This window comes from Corythoichthys intestinalis, chromosome 13 (assembly GCF_030265065.1).
Source record: "Corythoichthys intestinalis isolate RoL2023-P3 chromosome 13, ASM3026506v1, whole genome shotgun sequence".
Lineage (NCBI taxonomy): Eukaryota > Metazoa > Chordata > Actinopteri > Syngnathiformes > Syngnathidae > Corythoichthys > Corythoichthys intestinalis.
In genome coordinates, this window is record NC_080407.1 from 3,432,514 (window position 1) to 3,453,547 (window position 21,034).

The 21,034-nt window shown below is 40.4% G+C and overlaps 2 protein-coding genes across 2 annotated transcripts in view; both read right to left on the reverse strand.

Annotated features, from left to right (window-relative positions):
- The window catches only part of sema3c (sema domain, immunoglobulin domain (Ig), short basic domain, secreted, (semaphorin) 3C), a 31,813-nt gene extending 27,466 nt beyond the window's left edge, over nucleotides 1-4,347 (reverse strand). The window contains exons 1-2 of the mRNA XM_057855030.1: nucleotides 3,811-4,347; nucleotides 2,260-2,398 (exon numbers count right to left, since the gene is read on the reverse strand). Of these exons, the coding sequence (XP_057711013.1) occupies nucleotides 2,260-2,398; nucleotides 3,811-3,843 (172 nt within the window). The 5' untranslated portion in view covers nucleotides 3,844-4,347. The remainder of the gene's footprint in view (nucleotides 1-2,259; nucleotides 2,399-3,810) is intronic.
- A 12,501-nt stretch (nucleotides 4,348-16,848) lies between these two features.
- On the reverse strand, nucleotides 16,849-19,747 carry LOC130928438 (protein FAM180A). The gene is made up of 3 exons (XM_057855032.1): nucleotides 19,242-19,747; nucleotides 18,887-18,984; nucleotides 16,849-18,749 (listed from the first exon to the last, which is right to left on the reverse strand). The coding sequence occupies exons 1-3, from the start codon at nucleotides 19,351-19,353 to the stop codon at nucleotides 18,432-18,434; spliced, it is 528 nt and encodes a 175-aa protein (XP_057711015.1). The 5' UTR covers nucleotides 19,354-19,747; the 3' UTR covers nucleotides 16,849-18,431.
- Nucleotides 19,748-21,034: the final 1,287 nt, after the last annotated feature.

The following is a 21,034-nucleotide window of genomic DNA, read 5'->3' on the forward strand; positions in this document are numbered from 1 at the left end:
GTCAAGTCAGAACGAGTAGAATAAAGCCATAGGGACGGCAGACAAATTGAAAAACGAGCATCAACGTGAAAAACAGAAGCCGTCAGATTCTCGACCTTTGAACTTTGGCCGACCTCTGCTTGAGGCCAACGTCTCTGTAACTGGATGACGGCTCTTCCACTCGGCCTTTTAAAGTCATCGCACGCTTGTGCACTCCTGGAGTGACTCGGCGCAAATCTGTTTAACACCAAACACTTAAAGGAACGCACACGCGCTCCCGCTCTGGCGTTCGTCCCTGCGCGTGCATTCTTGTAAAACAGGCAAAAGTCTCGGCGTATCTCGCACCTAACTGGATAAAAGTAATTCTTGTGCTTTTTCACACCAGGATCGCACATGTTGATGTCATTAAACAAAGCGCTACCGGGCAGACGACTCCCACTAAACAGAAGCAGGCCTTAGCGCGCTAGCTCTTCCTTTCAACGGCAACTTTAAGGCAGGCAAGACGCAAACCGACGCCATTCTGAAAACAAATTGCTGGCAAGGCACGCCGAATCGTAAATTCTATTTACAGAAGGGATAAAAACGCTGACTTGTTGCCCTTAGCTCTTCCAGCACTATTGAGGATAATGGGCGTCCAATCACGTATGGAACCTCAAAAGGGTCCAAATTACACTGCTGGCCAAAAGTATTGGCACCCCAGCAATTCTGTCGGATAATGCTCAATTTCTCCCAGAAAATGATTGCAATTACAAATGCTTTGCAGTGGCGCCACCAAGGGGTGGCCACGGCCACCCCTATAAATTGGTTGGCCACCCCGCTTGCCAGTATATCCTTAGATTGCTGTAGCATCAGTTATGCATTTCATCTAGGGTTGTTCCGATCATGTTTTTTTGCTCCCGATCCGATCGTTTTAGTTTGAGTATCTGCTGATCCCGATATTTCCCGATCTGATTGCTTTTGTTTGCTCCCGATTCAATTCCAATCATTCCCGATAATTTTTCCCGATCATATACATTTTGGCAACGCGTTAAGAAAAAAATAAATAAAACTCGGACGAATATATACATTCAACATACAATCGGCAAAAAAATATCGGACATGCCTTTTTTTTAATATATATATATATATTTTAATTAAATCGTTTTCTAATTGTATTTAATGTTACAGACAAAATGTCTTACACTCATCCAGAGTCTTTAGTTTTGGCTTAAACTAGGGCTATCATGTCACATTCAGTCTATAATGGCACCGTTTTACGTAGACATAGAGTTAAAAGGCAACGTTAAATGAGTAGAGAGAATTTTGGCAGCCTTTGGAGCTTTTAGAAATTAGAAAATTAGAAATATCATGGGAATCAGTGTGGGGAAGCAAGGAAGCAAGTGATCTTTTTCTTAACACCATAAATTATTTCCCAACGCAGAGAAGATATATCAATTGGTAGCACTACGCACAGTCATGGTTGTGCTTCCCATCATGCATTTGGGCATGGCTACAGTATCATTTACTGAAAGCTCAACAAATACACTAGATGGCAATATTTAATCACAATATACAAGGTCACATTTATCCTTTAAGAATTACAAGTCTTTCTATCCGTGGCTCCCTCTCACAGAAAGAATAATGTAAATGCCATCTTGAGGATTTATTGTCATAATAAACAAATACAGTACTTATGTACTGTATGTTGAATGTATATATTCGTCCGAATTTTATTCATTTTTTTCTTAATGCGTTGCCAAAATGTATATGATCGGGAAAAATTATTGGGAATGATTGGAATTGAATCCGGAGCAAAAAAAAAAAAAGCGATCGGATCGGGAAATATCGGGTTCGGCAGATACTCAAACTAAAACGATCGGGACCGGATCGGGAGCAAAAAAACATGAACAACCCTAGTTTTAATTGAATCGTCAATGGCACTGAGAGTTCATTAATGAATGTGAAAATTATAGGCGTCAACAATAACTTAAAAAAAAACTTTTCCCAAGTAACTTTTCATGCGAAATGACTGTGGTTCTCACCAAAAGCTGACCCACAGACGCCCTCCATTGAAATATTCACACCGCAATCCTACATCTGGGAAATTAAATAAAACAAAAGCCCAGCAGATTAAAATTTAACGAGGAGCAGGTTGCCGGGGTTGGGAGTCTCAGCGGGCCGCCCGCACGCAGAAACCGAGCTCCGCGCGTCGACGTTGAACACATCAAGTGACGCAAAATAAAGAGCAGCTGACAAACTCACTAGCTGCCATCGACAGCGATAGACGTCCAAACGTCTTACCGTCAAAGGAGAGGAAGACTCGCGGCAGCGGCGGAGGCAGGCCGTAGGTGACCTCTGACGACAGGCTCAAGAGAAGCGCCAGCGCCAGAACAGGCGGCGCTGACCGGCTCATGACTGACCCGGGATGGGACGCCACCGCCTGTAAGTTAAAAAATAGATCTGTAGGCGATGTGACAATAAATATCCTTTCCTTTGTGGCATTGATTTTTATCCTGAAGGTTTTTATTTTTCAGTAAAAATCCAAAGTGTGTGCTAATCTTAAGTCTATTTGTGGTAGGTATACTAATTACCGTATTGGCCCGGATATAATTTAGTGTTTTTTTGCATTGAAATAAGACTGAAAAGTGGGTTGGGGTCGTCTTAAATTCGCGGTCTAGACGTTATCCCCATTCACGACGCTAGATGGCGTCAGATATCATTGTTCTGTCATGACAGATCTCAGCTACTCTCAAGTTTAACCAGTTTGCATTATTTTAATTAAAATGTTTTTCCTTATTCAGATTTGTTTCAAAACTACAGTTAGCCTTCACTTTGATGGTTAATGCAGTTATTGCAATTTTGTTGTTTTATCACAACAGATTGGTTTACTTACATTTCAAAAACCAGAAGGCATTTACAAATGTGATTGCACTTTGACATATTTAAATGTTCAGACTTTAAGATTTGAATGAGGCAAAATAACGTGCTTTTTCACTCAAATATATTGTTATAATCATTTGTTTCAGATGTACTGTGATTAGTTTCTGTATAAAAATTAATTTGGTGTTCAAAAAGTTTTTTCAAACTTGAGTCTCGAAAAAGACTCGGGGTCGTCTTATAATCAGGGCCGTCTTATATTCGGGCCAATACGGTAATAATGAAATGATGTATTTAAAAAAAACTTTTTGGCATTGTCTTTTATATCACTTTTGTAAAAATTAAAAATCTGTTAATGAAAATTTGAGTTATTTAATAGTAAATTATTCTATTTGTAAATTACAGAATTAAAAAAAAAAAAAAAACTTTTTGGCATACATTCAATACGAAACTGTTTAAAAATGTCATTTAAAGTTTATTTTTCCAATTAAAAATGACTTTATATACAACTTAATAGAATAACTTAAAAAAACCAAGCCAGGTTTTCTAAGAACAAGAGTTGACTAAATTTTTCTCTTTAAACAAAATCGTGATTGAAGATGTTTGCCGTCAACCCCTCAGTGTTGCATTTAAGCGCCTCCTTGAAAAATAGATGAATTCAATCCGCATTCCTGGTCCAAAACTCAATTATTGAAGAGTGGCAGGTAGCGGACCGTTGCGCCCGTGGGCCTCCGGCGGACTCAAACCCTCTTACGCCCTTAGAAAAAAAAAACGTTTGTACAAGCAGGTGGATCTGTTCTCTCATGTCTTATGCATGCGTGCTGAAACATTGATGGTCGCATGCATCAACAAAGCGATAAAACTTTTAGTGCACTTTGTGAACCAAGAAAAAAACTATTGGGACTGACAGGCCTCCATCAATATGAAGAATGCAGATTTTTCTTTTTGCCATAGATAGTTAATGGCTGACGTTACCGAACGTTCTGTTCTAAGATCTTCTGGGTTCATCTCCAGCAAAATAATCCACTTAAGTAACCAAAAATGGTTCCCACAATGCGCATCGTCCGTTCCCGGCGATTCCAATTTTCTGAACCAGACGCATCGGGAGCCTCCCGAACATCTGCTCAAGCCTCACGGAGAATTGCTGGACATTGAAATTCCCGCAGCTGCTCAAGTCATCTTCCCGAACCCCTTCCGATCCATGACCCGGAACACCCGAAGTTCCAAAATCCAGGAATTCCGCAGGCCTGATGATGCAAACATCACCCTAAAAACTTCCTTACCAACATATCCGTGTCTGCTTTCCCAGAAGCATTCCGTGCATCATAAAAATAGCGGCGTGGACTTTTAAAAGGGTTGCTCAATCATGCACCACACCCAGCCAAAGACACACTGACAGCAGATGTTCATATTGGGAGGATTGGGAACATTCCAACTGCTGATAAGCGTCCTCAAGTTCAAACAAAGTTGATAAGGAGCACGGAAAAGCAACGACAACACGCCACACCTGACGATGCCTTCCACCGGATCCTCAACCTGCAACCATCTGGGATGGGACACTCACCTTTCACAAGAATCCCCCCCACTCGAAATCCAAGTGAAGATCCCCAAGCCGGTGAACACAACTGGTTTCTTCCCTTTTGAATTTAAGAGCAAATCTGGGAGGGCTGAGCTTTCCGCGTGGTGAGCGGCGCCGACTGACGGAAGAGGGGAGCGAAGAGAGCAGCGAGAGGCAGCGAGGGGCGGGTGTCCTGTTACGCCAGCCCCCCCCCCCCCCCCCACACACACACACACATTAACAAGACAGCAAACGCATGATCCCAACAGTGGATCACATTTTGCTCACTGTATAATATCGTATGACATTATTATTCATTGCTGGGACTTCAGCGGCTGGCTACGTTCGTGGTGCAAACTAAGGACACCAAGTACAAAATGCTTAGTTCTGCAAATACTACCAGAATATATCAAAACTCACTAGTCCGGATAATAAAGTGGCTTGTTTCAAAAGTTTTTATCCCAGAAAGACAGTAGCGCCACCAGGGGGTGGCCAGGGGTGGCCGTGGCCACCCCTATAAATTGTTTGGCCGCCTCACTGGCCACCCCGCTTGCCAGTATATCGTTAGATTGTTGCAGCATCAGTTATGCATTTCATCCCAAATGAATGCATTTATTTTGTTTTGTTAAATGCGGGGCTGTCAAACTGACCGCGTTAACGGGCGGTAATAATTTTTGTTTTTTTAAACCACATTAAAATATCACAATTAACGTATTGGCGATACGACTCATTCACGCATTGCCGCAAACAGCCTACAATGGCGCCGTTTTACTTATATACAGCGATAAGAGGCAGAGTGGAGTACATACAAGCATTCATTGGGGCCGTGCTATTAATTGGCAAAAGCTTTGTCATCTCTCCCACAGCAACTATAAACATTGTGGGAAGCGACGTGGGAAAGAATGACAGGAGTTGATCTTTTTCTTAACACCCTGTAGTGTACCCAACGCAGAGAAGATATAGCATTTGCAGCCACCACACACAGTCATGGTTGCACCACTTCCCATCATGCATTTGGGTAGAACAGTTAAGTAGCTACAGTATCATTTACTGAAAGCTCAACAATTACACTAGATGGCAACATTTAGTCACAATATACAAACTCACATTTATCCTTTAAGAATTACAAGTCTTTCTATCCGTGGATCCCTTTCACAGAAAGAATGTTAATAATGTTAATGCCATCTTGTGGATTTATTGTTATAATAAACAAATATAGTACTTATGTACAATATGTTGAATGTATATATCCGTCTTATCTTTCCATTCCAACAATAATTTACAAAAAAATATGGCATATTTTAGAGATGGTTTAAATTGTGATTAATTGCGAATAATTAATTTTTAAGCTGTGATTAACTTGATTAAAAATTTTAATCATTTGACAGCCCTAGTTAAATGTACACCTTATGCCTAATATATACATAACACAATAAAACAGAATTGTTGTGGAACTCAAAATGTTGACTTGACAATTATGGACTATGCACATTAAATCATTACTAACATCGAATACTACACAATACACCAAAATATATCAGTAGCTGTGTCCTTAAGTCTTTCTGATAGTTTTCCCCTGACCTTTTTACTGCAATAATTTAATGAAAACCTGAAATGATGGCTTTTAGTTTTGGCCACCCCAAGATTTTAAGTGGCCCCATTTGGCCACCCCTATGAAAAATTTCTGGGGGCGCCTCTGCAGAAAGATAAAGACGAGTTTTGAAATAATGGGACCGAGTCCAACAAGCAGGTAGACTTTACCGCCGTCGTGTAATCTTGTTTGCTTCACATTTGAACTGATTGGGTGAGAATTTATGGCAGTTTTGGATCAATGCCATTGTCCAGTTTGCCGGTTGTTTGGATTCCGCTGGCTGACATTCCTCATTGATGTGGAATGTTCCTATCGAGCCCCTTTCCAGCTGCTTTCAAGGGAAAACAAAAGCGATGACTGCCATGCAGCTGTTTTGAACAAAAGACAGCAGCAACTTGCCGAGCAAACGAACAGATGACAGAACTACAGTGGGGCAAATAAGTATTTAGTCAACCACTAATTGTGCAAGTTCTCCCACTTGAAAATATTAGAGAGGCCTGTAATTGTCAACATGGGTAAACCTCAACCATGAGAGACAGAATGTGGAAAAAAAAAACCAGAAAATCCCATTGTTTGATTTTTAAAGAATTTATTTGCTAATCATAGTGGAAAATAAGTATTTGGTCAATACCAAAAGTTCATCTCAATACTTTGTTATGTACCCTTTGTTGGCAATAACGGAGGCCAAACGTTTTCTTTAACTCTTCACAAGCTTTTCACACAGTTGCTGGTATTTTGACCCATTCCTCCATGCAGATCTCCTCTAGAGCAGTGATGTTTTGGGGCTGTCGTTGGGCAACACGGACTTTCAACTCCCTCCACAGATTTTCTATGGGGTTGAGATCTGGAGACTGGCTAGGCCACTCCAGGACCTTGAATTGCTTCTTACGAAGCCACCCCTTTGTTGCCCTGGCTGTGTGTTTGGGATCATTGTCATGCTGAAAGACCCAGCCACATCTCATCTTCAATGCCCTTGCTGATGGAAGGAGATTTTACCTCAAAATACATGGCCCCATTCATTCTTTTCTTTACACAGATCAGTCGTCCTGGTCCCTTTGCAGAAAAACAGCCCCAACGTATGATGTTTCCACCTCCATGCTTTACAGTGGGTATGGTGTTCTTCGGATGGAATTCAGTATTCTTTCTCCTCCAAACAAGAGAACCTGTGTTTCTACCCAAAAAATCTATTTTGGTTTCATTTGACCATAACACATTCTCCCAGTCCTCTTCTGGATCATTCAAATGTTCTCTAGCGAACCGCAGACGGGCGTGGACGTGTACTTTCTTCAGCAGGGGGACACGTCTGGCAGTGCAGGATTTGCCCCCCGTGTGGTTCTGGGATTTTTGCTCACCGTTCTTGTCATCTTTTTTGACGCCACGGGGTGAGGAGGGAGTTGAAAGTCCGTGTTGCCCAACGACAGCCTCAAAATATCACTGCTCTAGAGGAGATCTGCATGGAGGAATGGGCCAAAATACCAGCAACAGTGTGTGAAAAGCTTGTGAAGAGTTACAGAAAACGTTTGGCCTCCGTTATTGCCAACAAAGGGTACAAAACAAAGTATTGAGATGAACTTTTGGTATTGACCAAATACTTATTTTCCACCATGATTTGCAAATAAATTCTTTAAAAATCAAACAATGTGATTTTCTGTTTTTTTTTTTCCGCATTCTGTCTCTCATGGTTAGGGTTTACCCATGTTGACAATTACAGGCCTCTCTAATACTTTTAAGTGGGAGAACTTGCACAACTAGTGGTTGACTAAATACTTATTTTCCCCACTGTAAGTCTTCCACAAATGTTAAAAATTGATGCAATGTTATCCACGAAAAACTGTGTCAAAGAAATTGAACGTCTCAAACAGCTGCTATTATCTTAGGCCTAAATAAAACAAACTTAATCTTAAACTTAAGTGGGTTCAAGCTTGATGCTTGTGGAACTCCAGTCACTTTCAGCATGTAGCATTTTAGCATAGTGAAAAAATTCCTGTTGGGTTTTAGCACTGGTGTGTGTTCTTCTTGCGGACTTTTGTTGGTCTTTATCATAATTTCAGCCACACTGTTTCATAAACTGTGCTCAACTCACTTAAGACTTCGCTTTGATCCGGAAAAAAGTTTACAGGAGCATATAATCAAAAACAGGCCATCAGCACTTTTTTTTTAATACAATGGAGCAGATGTGGATTTAGTCAGCTTAAGTGGCTTTGCAGATGCGCAAGATTGATGCTTCAATTCCCCCGCTGGAGCTAAATAAAAACCGTCACGTTGAGCTCGCAGGTGGGATCTTTCCACGTTCCGTGACGGTTGCTCAGCTTTTGGGTTTTCTACTCAGCTCTCGACGTTCGCCTGCGTCCCCCCCATGTGGCAAATCCTGCCAGTGCGGCATCTGGCATTCATTTTGAATACCATCAAACGCAAACCACGGCCGATTGTGGCAGCGGAAGAATCACCGCACATCTAAGGGTTTGTTTTGAGCGCGTCGCATTTACATTTCATTTGCATTCCAACGCCGCGTACGTTGAGAAAATCTAATCAAAGCGTGTCATTTGTATTCAACTCAGACATCTGTTTCTAGAGGAAAATGACTTTCATGCTGAGTCATCAGTCATTCTAATCAGCAGAAGGACAGTAATTGTAAGTGAAATCCTGCTCGTGTGGGTCTTGTTTAGACAAATGAATTATTGCCAACAAAACACGTTTTTTTTTTTTAAATTTACATACAGCCGATACTTTTGTGCTCACGTACTTGCATTTTTATTCCTAATTTTAATAGGTGGACTCTGGCTTTTTGACAAAAAGAGTCCTCCGGGAAGACCTGCCCGTCTCGAAGTTAATTCCGACCCAATCGAAGAAGACTCCAACGGGAATACCTCAGCGTATTCCAGAGAGCCACTCATCTAATTAGCTCTATTCATTCCAGGGGAACGCAGGGGGCGGAGACCATCTTGTTGAGTTGATGAAATATGCTGGCTTTTATAAACCGTCTGCTCACTGCTTACTGAGCACGAAGATTCATTATTGATGGAAACCAAGTGATATGGACATGATTGTTTGGCGTTAAAGTAATCAGGCTAATTGGACCTTGGTGGAAATTGAAGCAGGAGGTATGATTTATGATCCACTTCAACACCTCAAGTACATAACTAATAGAGATGTCTGATCACGTCATTTTCTAAGTATCGGAATCGGCAAAAAAATATTGGCCATGCCTTTTTTAAATATATACGTATATATATATATATTAGGGCTGTCAAAATTATCGCGTTAACAAGCGGTAATTACTTTTTTAAAATGAATCCCATTAAAATATTTGACGCAATTAACGCATAAATGCCCCGCTCAAACAGATTAAAATGACAGTACAGTGAAAAGTGTACTTGTTGTGTTTTTCGGAGTTTTGCCGCCCTCTGCTGGCGCTTGGGTGCGACTGATTTTATAGGCTTCAGCACCCATGATCATTGTGTAAGTAATTATTGACATCAACAATGGCGGGCGACTAGTTTATTTTTTGATTGATAATTTTACAAATTTTATTAAAACGAAAACATGAAGACGGGTTTTAATATAAAATTTCTCTAACTTGTACTAAAATTTATCTTTTAAGAACTACAAGTCTTACTATCCATGGATCGCTTTAACAGAATGTTAATAATGGTAATGCCATCTTGTTGATTGTTATAATAAACAAATACAGTACTTATGTACCGTATGTTGAATGTATATATCCATCTTGTGTCTTATCTTTCCATTCCAACAATAATTTACAGAAAAATATGGCATATTTTATAGATGGTATGATTTGCGATTAATTGCGATCAATTACGATTAATTAATTTTTAAACTGTAATTAACTCGATTAAAAAATTTAATCGTTTGACACCCCTAATTTTTTAAAATTAAATAGTTTTCTAATTGTATTTAACGTTACAGACATAATATGTTGCACTCATCCAGAGTCTTTAGTTTAGGCTTAAGGTAGGGTTATCAAATTTATCCTGATAACGGCGGTAATTCATTTTTAAAAAAATGTATCACGAGAAACTATTTAACGCAATTCATGCACGCGCTGCACGACCCACTCACGCATTGTCGCGCTCAATCTGTAATGGCGCCGTTTTACCTATATAGAGAGATAAAAGGCAGCGTAAAATGAGTAGAGTGAATTTTGGCAGCCTTAGGAGCCTTTGTTAATTGGCTAAAGCCTTACAAGCCCTCTCCCTACGATTAGAAATATAATGGGAAGCAATGTGGGGAAGCAAGGTAGCAATTGATCTTTTTCTTAACAGCTTCAGTTATTTCCCAACGCAGAGAAGATATATCAATTGGTACCACTACGCACAGTCATGGTTCCACTTCCCATCAGGCATTTGGGCATGGCTACAGTATCATTGACTGAAAGCTCAACAAATACACGAGATGGCAATATTTAGTCACAATATACAAAGTCACAAGTCTTGTATCCGTGGATCCCTCTCACAGAAAGAATGTTAAGAGTTATATTACACAATGTGATTCAAAATGTTTTTTATTTCAAAATGGTTTTATTGATTTAATTTGGACCCTTATGGGTTTCTATAATCACGTGACTCTTCTCATCCTTCCGTGATGAATTTAATTGAGCTTGTCACTCATAGACGTCCAATCCATTTGAACCGTTTTAACAGTTTTAATTAGAGATGTCCGGATCGATCGGGTCCAATCACGTCATTTTCAAAGTATCGGAACCGGCAAAAAAATATCGGACATGCCTTTTTTTAATATATATACAGTATATATATTTTAATTAAATCGTTTTCTAATTGTATTTAATGTTACAGACAAAATGTCTTACACTCATCCAGAGTCTTTAGTTTTGGCTTAAACTAGGGCTATCATGTCGCATTCAGTCTATAATGGCACCGTTTTACGTATACATAGAGTTAAAAGGCAACGTTAAATGAGTAGAGAGAATTTTGGCAGCCTTTGGAGCTTTTTTTTAATTGGCTAAAGCCTTACAGACCCTCTCTCAACAATTACAAATATCGTGGGAAGCAATGTGGGGAAGCAATGTAGTAATTGATCTTTTTCTTAACACCCTGTTATTTCCCAACGCAGAGCAGATATATCAATTGGTACTACGCACAGTCATGGTTGCACTTCCCATCATGCATTTGGGCAGAAGTTAAATGGCTACAGTATCATTTACTGAAAGCTCAACAAATACACTAGATGGCAATATTTAGTCACAATATACAAAGTCCTTTAAGAATTACAAGTCTTTCTATCCGTGGATCCCTCTCACAGAAAGAATGTTAATAATGTAAATGCCATCTTGAGGATTTATTGTCACAATAAACAAATACAGTACTTATGTACTGTATGTTGAATGTATATATTCGTCCGAGTTTTATTCATTTTTTTTCTTAATGCATTGCCAAAATGTACATGATCGGGAAAAATTATCGGGAATGATTGGAATTTAATCGGGAGCAAAAAAAGCAATCGGATCGGGAAATATCGGGATCGGCAGATACTCAAACTAAAACGATCAGGATCGGCTCGGGAGCAAAAAAACATGATCGGAACAACCCTAGTTACTAACATGAAATAAGTGAACGTTGGGGACCGACAAACTTGCTATTTAGGGAGGGGGGTCTTTAGTATCTCGTGGTGGAGCTCTGCGTTGGACAAAATTGAAGGATCCAGAGGATCTGGGAGTTGAAGGTCGTTGTCGGTAAGGGCTGAGTCTGAGATATGTTCCACACAAGGCGAACTGGCAGGTGAATCTCAGAGAGGGGAGGGGGTCGTCTTACAGAAGTCAAGAAGGTGACAAATTTGAGGTGGGAACTGGAGAGTTCCATTTTGACGGTTGACACAATGATGGGAAGTCAGCCTATGGTCTGAGATGTTTTACAGAAAGCAACCTGCTGGGTTAAACCTCAGGGACGGACTAATTAGTTGAAGGTGCCTGGGGGATGTTTCACACAAGACGCATTGCTAACTCAGGGACGGACTAATTTGCAAAGGGTGTCTTACAGAAAGCCAGAATGTGTCAGAACATGCGTTGCAGACAAATTGGAGGAAGGAACTGGAGGTTCTTAAAGGTATCTGCTCCTTGGGGATGTTTTACAAAAAGAAACCAGGTGGGTGAACCTCAGGGATGAATTCAGTGTTGAAGCAGTCTTGGTATATTTCAGGGTCACAAGTCAGTCTTTCGGATGCTTCGCAGAAGGCAACCTGGCAAGTGAAACTCAGGGATACTCATTGGTCGAGAAGATTGAGTGATTCTGCTGTGTGGGGAAGTCTCCGACCTGTCAGGGGTCTTCGCAAGCCACCTCCCAGTAGGGACACGTGATGTCACGCATCTGTGTCTAATGCCAAGGCCCAGTAAAGGATACGCCTTGACCCTTGAACCCCGCTGAAAGTCAAGTCATTCGTCACGCTTCATTGGCTCACAGCCTCTGTCTGGTAGTGAGCTTGCAAGGGCGGAGGGGAATCAAGTGACGAGACCCCCACCCACGCTCTGGAGGGTCCTAGCCACTCCGGGGCATACAGTCCATCTTGGAAGTTTATTTTGGCGTCGACCGGCCGCCTGTCCATCGACCCATTTAGTCACCGATTCGTGTTTAGACTTTTGGTTGCCAACCGTCGGACGTTTACATTATCCAGGAGGGATGACGCGCCATGTGTACGTTACGCCTTCCTTAGCCTCTCCTAAACTCTAGTGCTCTTGTGTGCCGGTAAAAGCCCTTCTCCCATGACGTACCTTATAAAAAAAACTACACGGAATTCGACATTAAATACCTACTTATTTCTCCCATCCTGTTGACAATATCCCGAAAAGGTTTTCGACTGTAGCAGCCGGCTCAACGTAATTACCTGTCTTTTCTCCTTGACCGACATGTGGAAGAGATGACGCGCAAGCTGAACCCTGACCTTTAATTGAGGGCTGCGACTGACTGTAAACACCCACTGATGATGCGTGAAGAAAAAGCAAATCTTGTTCGTGGTGCGGCAATTTTAGATTGTGTACTTTCACGTTATCTCCCCTGGATCAGTTTGCGATGGCGTCCGCTGTCAAATGTAATCGCGGCAGATCTTATCGGAACTCGGGCTCAGGTGGCCCAATGGTCCACGCCTATCATTGGGAAGTTTGGCGAGAGGTTAAGGCAACATTCTTCCCGACCCGTGGAGAAGCAAAACCAGGTACCGCCATTGGCCTTTGTTTTAAGTCTTGTTTAAGCGGCAAATAGCTATATTAAGCCTAATTCGTCACATAGTAGAAAATTGTTTCATATACGACCAATGGCGCCACCATAGATTAAATTAATAAATTGGTTGGCCACCCCACTTGGCAGTATATCGTTAGATTGTTGGGAGCATCAGTTATGCATTTCATCCCAAATGAATGCATTTATTTTGAATTGTTAAATGTAGGGCTGTCAAATTTATCACATTAACAGGCGGTAATTAATTTTTTAAAATTAATCACGTGAAAATATTTATCGCAATTAACACATTCACGATACGACTTATTCACACATTGCCGCAAACAGCCTACAATGGCGCCGTTTTACTTATATACAGAGATAAGAGGCAGTGTCAAGTGAGTGGAGTAGATACAAGCATTCATTGGGGCCGTGCTTTTAATTGGCAAAAACTTTGTCATCTCTCCCACAGCAACTATAAATATTGTGGGAAGCGACGTGTGGAGGAATGACAGCAGTTGAACTTTTTCTTAACACCCTGTAGTGTACCCAACGCAGAGAAGATATAGCATTTGCATCCACCACACACAGTCATGGTTGCACCACTTCCCATCATGCATTTGGGTAGAACAGTTAAGTAGCTACAGTATCATTTACTGAAAGCTCAACAATTACACTAGATGGCAACATTTAGTCACAATATACAAACTCACATTTATCCTTTAAGAATTACAAGTCTTTCTATCCGTGGATCCCTTTCACAGAAAGAATGTTAGTAATGTTAATGCCATCTTGTGGATTTATTGTTATAATAAACAAATACAGTACTTATGTACAGTATGTTGAATGTATATATCCGTCTTGTCATAGCTTTCCATTCCAACAATAATTTACAGAAAAATATGGCACATTTTAGAAATAGTTCGAATTGTGAATAATTACGATTAATTAATTTTTAAGCTGTGATTAACTCGATTAAAAATTTTTGACAGCCCTAGTTCAATGTACACTTTATGCCTAATATATACATAACACAATAAAACAACTGTTGTGGAACTCAAAATGTTGACTGGACAGTTATGAACTATGCACATTAAATCATTAGTAACATCAAATATTACACAATACACCAAAGTATATCAGTAGCCGTGTCCTTCCTTTCTGATACTTTTCCCCTGACCTTTTTACTGCAATAATATAATGAAAACCTGAAATTATGGCTTTTAGTTTTGGCCACCCCAAGATTTCAAGTGGCCCCATCTGGCCACCCCTATGAAAAATTTCTGGAGGCGCCACTGTATACGACTGTTTCTATAGGTGAAGTCAACTTTTTCGGCGGCACGGTGGCTGAGTGGTTAGCACTTCTGCCTCACAGTTGTAAGATCAAGGGTTCAATCCCGGGCTTTGGCCTTCTCCCCTTGCCTGCGTGGGTTTCCTCCCACATCCCAAAACCATGCATGGTAGGCTGATTGAACACTCTAAATTGTCCGTAGATATGAGTGTGTGCGTGAATGGTTGTATGTCTCCTTGTGCCCTGCAATTGGCTGGCAACCAGTTCAGGGTGTCCCCTGCCTACTGCCCCGAGTTGGCTGGGATAGGCTCCAGCACCTCCGCGACCCTCGTGAGGAAAAGCGGCATGGAAAATGAATGAATGAAAGTCAACTTTTTCAGCGCCATTTATTATTGTAGATGTCCAATCATGTGGCTCTTTTCTTCCGCCAATTAAAATTTGATCACGAGTAGCCGTCCAACCTATTTGAAACGGCTGGCAGCGAATGTCCATTTGCTATATAACTCTATGGCCTTCAACTCAGGAACAATAGATTTACATATTTGCAGATTATTTTTCTTAGCGCCCTGCATTAACAGGGATCCGCTGTAATGGCGTACCGCACGCATGGTATTTTTAGACCGTGACGCCCCATCGTAAAGCGGAAGTGGGACATTATAGACCCGGCCTCGCATAGAAACAACGTAATTTGTGCTACTTTTCTCCGGTAATCTTTCAAAAACGAACATGCCCATCACAAATTGCTTTTTTTGGAACTTGTAGAGACGACTCTAGACATTAAGACACATGAAGGATGTTTTCTTCATATGTTTCCGGAAACCAAAAACTCGGGAGGAAAAAATGTGAAGACCGAATCAACTTGCGCGGACGTTAACACCAGCTGGGTGAATCCATTCACATTTCATATGCAGTAAACATTTTGTTGGGTTGGCATGGTCTTTCAGAGGACAAAGAGGTAAGCCATTTTTATATTTTGAATTTATTTTTTTTAGCATAACGTTGTGCCGTACTGCTTCTGTCTGACAATGAATGACCTGAAAAAAATTACAATGGTATCTGACTGCCACTGTTACCATTTCTGTTATATATACAGTATATATAAGCCTGAATGATTTATCGTTTAAACATCGCCATCGCGATGTGTGCGTGCGCGATAGTCCCATCGCAAGGACGTGTGATAGTGTTTTTTTTTAATCCACATATGCCCTGCTTTCTGCTCTGCGCAGAGCCTCACACCCTCCCTCTCCCAGCTCTTTGAACCTCACAGTCACTGCAGCACTTGCTTATTAAAGTTAACGATGCTGGTATCTTTGATCTTGCCAAAGAAGCGGACATCACAACGCAGCAGCTGTCAATCATCGTTTAACTTGTTAAACCGTTTCTGCAAGGAAGCCGCTTTGAAATGAATGCATGTGTGTGTGGAGACGTTTGAGACATATAGATTAAATGCCAGAAGCGATCATGAGGAGTTTGTAATTTCTACATGTCCAACAAGAGTCACAGCTAAGGTAGATAAAAAGAAGTATTTAATAAAGCCAAGCATTTTTCTACTACAGTACTTTATTCTTGTTCAAAATTGATTTGGTTGGACAGTTATGTTTAAAACTGATCATAATATTACATTTGAAGTGCTAAAAAACATTAATATATATATATATATATATATATATATATATATATATACATATATATATATATTAGGGCTGTCAAACGATTAAAATTTTTAATAGAGTTAATTACAGCTTAAAAATCAATTAATCGTAATTAATCGCAATTCAAACCATCTATAAAATATGCCATATTTTTCTGTCAATTATTGTTGGAATGGAAAGAAGACAAGATGGATATATACATTCAACATACGGTACATAAGCACTGTATTTGTTTCTTATAACAATAAATCAACAAGATGGCATTAACATTTTGTTAAAGCGATCCATGGATAGAAAGACTTGTAGTTCTTAAAAGATAAGTGTTGTACAAGTTATAGAAATTTTATTTTAAATCCCCCCTTAATGTTTTCGTTTTAATAAGATATGTAAAATTTTCAATAAAAAAATAAACTAGTAGCCCGCCATTGTTGATGTCAATAATTACATAATGCTCATGGGTGGGGAAACCTATAAAATCAGTCGCACCCAAGCGCCAGCAGAGGGTGGCAAAACTCCACAAAACACAATTAACATGCGGGCATTTCACTGTACTGTCATTTAAATCTGTCTGAGCGGGGCATGTGCGTTAATTGCGTCAAATATTTTAACGTGATTAAAAAAATTAATTACCGCCCGTTAACGCGATAATTTTGACAGCCCTAATATATATATATACATATATATATATATATATATATAGCGTTTTTTTTTTTTTACTTATCGCGGCGGGTTCTGGTCCCCATTAACCGTGAAAAACGAGGGATCACTGTACACTGGTCATTGTGAGTCATCCAAAGTCTCTCCAAACAGCTATTCAAGTCATCTAGTGAAAATTTCTTTTAAAAAAAAAATTTTTTTTTAATATCGCAAAATAATATCGTAAACCCCCCCAAAAATCGCAGCATTAGTTTTTTCCCCCAATCTCGTTCAGGCCTAATATATATATATAGTAAAGGTGAAGTGTAAATAAATTATAGAATTAAGATTTGTTATCAATAAAAAAATTAAAAGTGTTCGTTGGCTGTCACTGAGTAGCATTTGCGATCGCTACACAAAGCTAACTAAATTACCCCCAAGAACGGTCAGAGACGTAGGACAACCAGAGGATATATAAGACAGACAGGGCTGATGGTAAAGGATAGCTTGTTGAAACGGGTGAATGTCATTGTCAGTCGTGTCCATAAAAAAGCTAAGGCTATGCTTAGGTCGGCTCGTTTTTTTCCCCGTCTTTTTCAGCCTTCGACACTCAAGCCATCTCTTTAACTGAACATTTTTATGTTCTTCCACATCTTTGCCAGTGAATTTGGCACCAGGCACATCATTTTCGGAGAGGTTTAGCTATGTACACATCTCCTTCATATACGATTTCCATTCATTTCCAATCCGGTGGCTTGTCCCTACTTAGCAACAGTAGCTTATGTCATGAATATTAATGAGCAGAAGTGACGTGTAGCTTGCGGTACGCCATTAATGACATTACTCGAGAGTGGAAAGTGACCTGATCATAGACTCCATTGGGAAGTGCTGCCCCCTAGTGGACATTTGCTCTATTAAGAGTCAAACACATGATCAGAAGGCCGTTTTCAGACTATTAAATCAGAAGTTTTATGATTAATGCATACTTTATGGTTATATTGGTTGTACTAAAGTGCTGTGAGTAAGATCATTTAAAGACACTATTAGAAAATGATTAGCATATACTACAGTATACTTAAGACGACCAATAAAGATGTAAAATATATTCACGAGTTAAACAGTATGAAAAATTAAAATGTTATTTTTGGAGGCCATTTGCATGAGGAGCCACATGAGGGAGCTGTCTCCACGCTATTATATGGATGACACAAACCTACCAGCAAGCATGAGATCACAATTTTACATTTCAAAACTGAGACTGTCAACTTTGCTCCTCAGTCAGTCATCCCACAAGTACAGCATCATGCCCCAAACATGACAAATATGCAGAACAATATTTCCACAAGCTGGAGCAGTCAAGAATATCATTTACGCCACATTAATATTCCTCAAATTTTCATAATACGCTATCTTTGCAAAGACAGGAAATTCCTGTCTCCTCTTTTCATTTCCTCCCTAATCGGTCTTTGGCGCGCTGCCGCAAACTGCCGAGTCATCAATACGGAAAATAAAGTTGGTTTGGCACATCGGTCACAACAGAAGAACAGAAGCCGGGTTTACAAGATACAAAGATGTGCATCAGCCACTAGTTAGAAGTGCACAGGATGATGTTAAGAATGATCAACTTACACATAGAAAAGAGGTTTTAGTTACTCTTCACAGCAGCAACACCCATTCGACACGTTTAAATTTGGAGGTCCTTCCGAAGGGCCGTAAAGAGGCGAGCGACGGTCGCAGCCCAGGCCACCCGGCTCTCGTGCCCGTCGGCACCTGCTGCTGTCTGAGTGGCGTGCACCAGTGTCAAGACGGTCTTCTGAAAGTCCGGTATGCTCAGAGGCCGGCGCAGTCCATCCAGCCGGGCAGACAGACGCGACACCTCAGTGAGGCTTTTAGGAACAAAGTTGTCGCAGACGCTCCCCAACGAGCGTGCGCGCCGCAAGGATGCCAGCTCAGCATCATGGATGTGGAGCGGCTCTCGGATCTCCATTCCAGACAGCAGCATCTATCAGACAAGAGCATGTGAACTGAACTCAAGTCATCATGTGAACTTGATTTAGCCTGAGAAGAATGCAGCGAGGAAATAAAAAAAATTGCACATTCCTGCTCTTCCTGCCGATGATTAGCACGCAGTGCGCTAACCTCAAACAGAAGCTTCACGTCCTCCACAGAATGTGTCAAGGAAGCCGCCGGCAGCCAGCGAGGAAACCGCTTGGGATGCGATGTCGGCGGGTATAAATCTGGAGGAACGTGATATAGGAACTATCAGAATCACCAAATCATGTTGAGGACACCCACAAAATTGGACAGAGCCATATTGTAATAAGCGTACTAATAAATTTGGGTCAAGATGGTTAAGGGTTGCTTTCGAAATTTAAATATGATAGGTTTTAGACTTTTTATGCAAAAATGAAAATACATCATTAAAAACTTACGCTTCCTGCTTCATGGATTTTTAAACAGTTAATCATCAATAAGATTTACAAACTTGACTCACCTGAGCGAGGGTGTAGGGTGGCGCAGAGGCCGAAAAACAGCCAAACAAGCAGCAGCACATTGGTCGCCATCAAAAGATATCTCCTCACGGAGTTTCTGCAGCGCCGTATCATCTGGAAGTACTCAGACGTCTGGACCGGACTGGACCGATACGTCCCACTTTGACTGGCTGACTGAACCGGAAGCTTTTCTTGGCAATATCAAATTCAGTAAGGTTTATTTCCCCCCTTATTTATATTAAATCTAACTCAATAGCAGTAAATTATCATGGTACAGTACTATTAAGTTGAACGCCATTGAATGATTCAAATGTAGTAAGTAAGACAAGAACTATATAATGACTTATTGGTCAGTTTTTGGTATCACCAGTGTTGTTAATGTTACTTTAAAAAAGTATTAAAAATTACTTCTCCAAAAACTTAATTGGGTTCGTGACTCAGGTACCTGAATGTAAGAGTAATTAGTTACCTGGCAAAGTAACTGGTGATAATTTTCATGTTTTGTCAAATTTTCATGTTCATGTAAAAAAAAAAAAAAAAAAAAAAAAAAAAAAAAACATAGGTCACACTATTTGAAGTTGAGAAGGTTTTTGGGACAATTGGCCCGAGCCCAATTCTTTACCCTAATTTAACCTTTACCCTGAATCAAGCGTTAAACGTTGTTAAAATTGCTCCCATTATTGCATTACTTCCCTTCTGTCTACTTTTAACATGTGACATGTGTTTCATCACTTAAAGATGGATTCAAGTCAAGATTTTGCCAATTTAGGAGTATTTTAGATAAAAAATTGCTTAGGTTCGCGAGGAAGGTTCTCTACAAGAGAGCCTGCTTTAAGATGGCAGCTGTTTACTAACGCATCTAGTTCCTATACTGTACATGTTGCTAAGGCCACTGTGTCTGTCATTTCACATCTAGTTCTATATACAGTGGGGCAAATAAGTATTTAGTCAACCACTAATTGTGCAAGTTCTCCTACTTGAAAATATTACGGAGGCCTGTAATTGTCAACATGGGTAAACCTCAACCATGAGAGACAATGTGGGCAAAAAAACCCCGGAAAATCACATCGTTTGATTTTTAAAGAATTTATTCCCAAATTAGAGTGGAAAATAAGTATTTGGTCACCTACAGACAAGCAAGATTTCTGGCTGTCAAAGAGGTCTAACTTCTTCTAACGAGGCTGTGTTGTCCGTGTTGCCCAACGACAGCCCCAAAACATCACTGCTCTAGAGGAGAGCTGCATGGAGGAATCGGCCAAAATACCAGCAACAGTGTGTGAAAAGCTTGTAAAGACTTACAGAAAACGTTTGGCCTCAGTTATTGCCAACAAAGGGTACATAACAAAGTATTGAGATGAACTTTTGGTATTGACCGAATACTTATTTTCCACCATGATTTGCAAATAAATTCTTTAAAAATCAAACAATGTGATTTTCTAATTTTTTCCACCCACATTCTGTCTCTCATGGTCGAGGTTTACCCATGTTGACAATTACAGGCCTCTCTAATATTTTCAAGTGAGAGAACTTGCACAATTAGTGGCTGACTAAATACTTATTTGCCCTACTGTATATGTGATATCTACCATGTCTACCATATCGTGTTGGCATAGTTTGTAGGCTATCGGCTACAGTCAGGTATTATTGGGGCCAACTAGCATCGTGTTTGCTCGGCGTCACAACATTTTTGCCTCCTCCCCACTCCTGCCCTCCATCGTCTCGGTGAGTCAGTCTCCCTCAGACTTTTCCCGCGTCATTCAACCAATATAGTAATGCGTGCCTTTCCTTCCTCAGT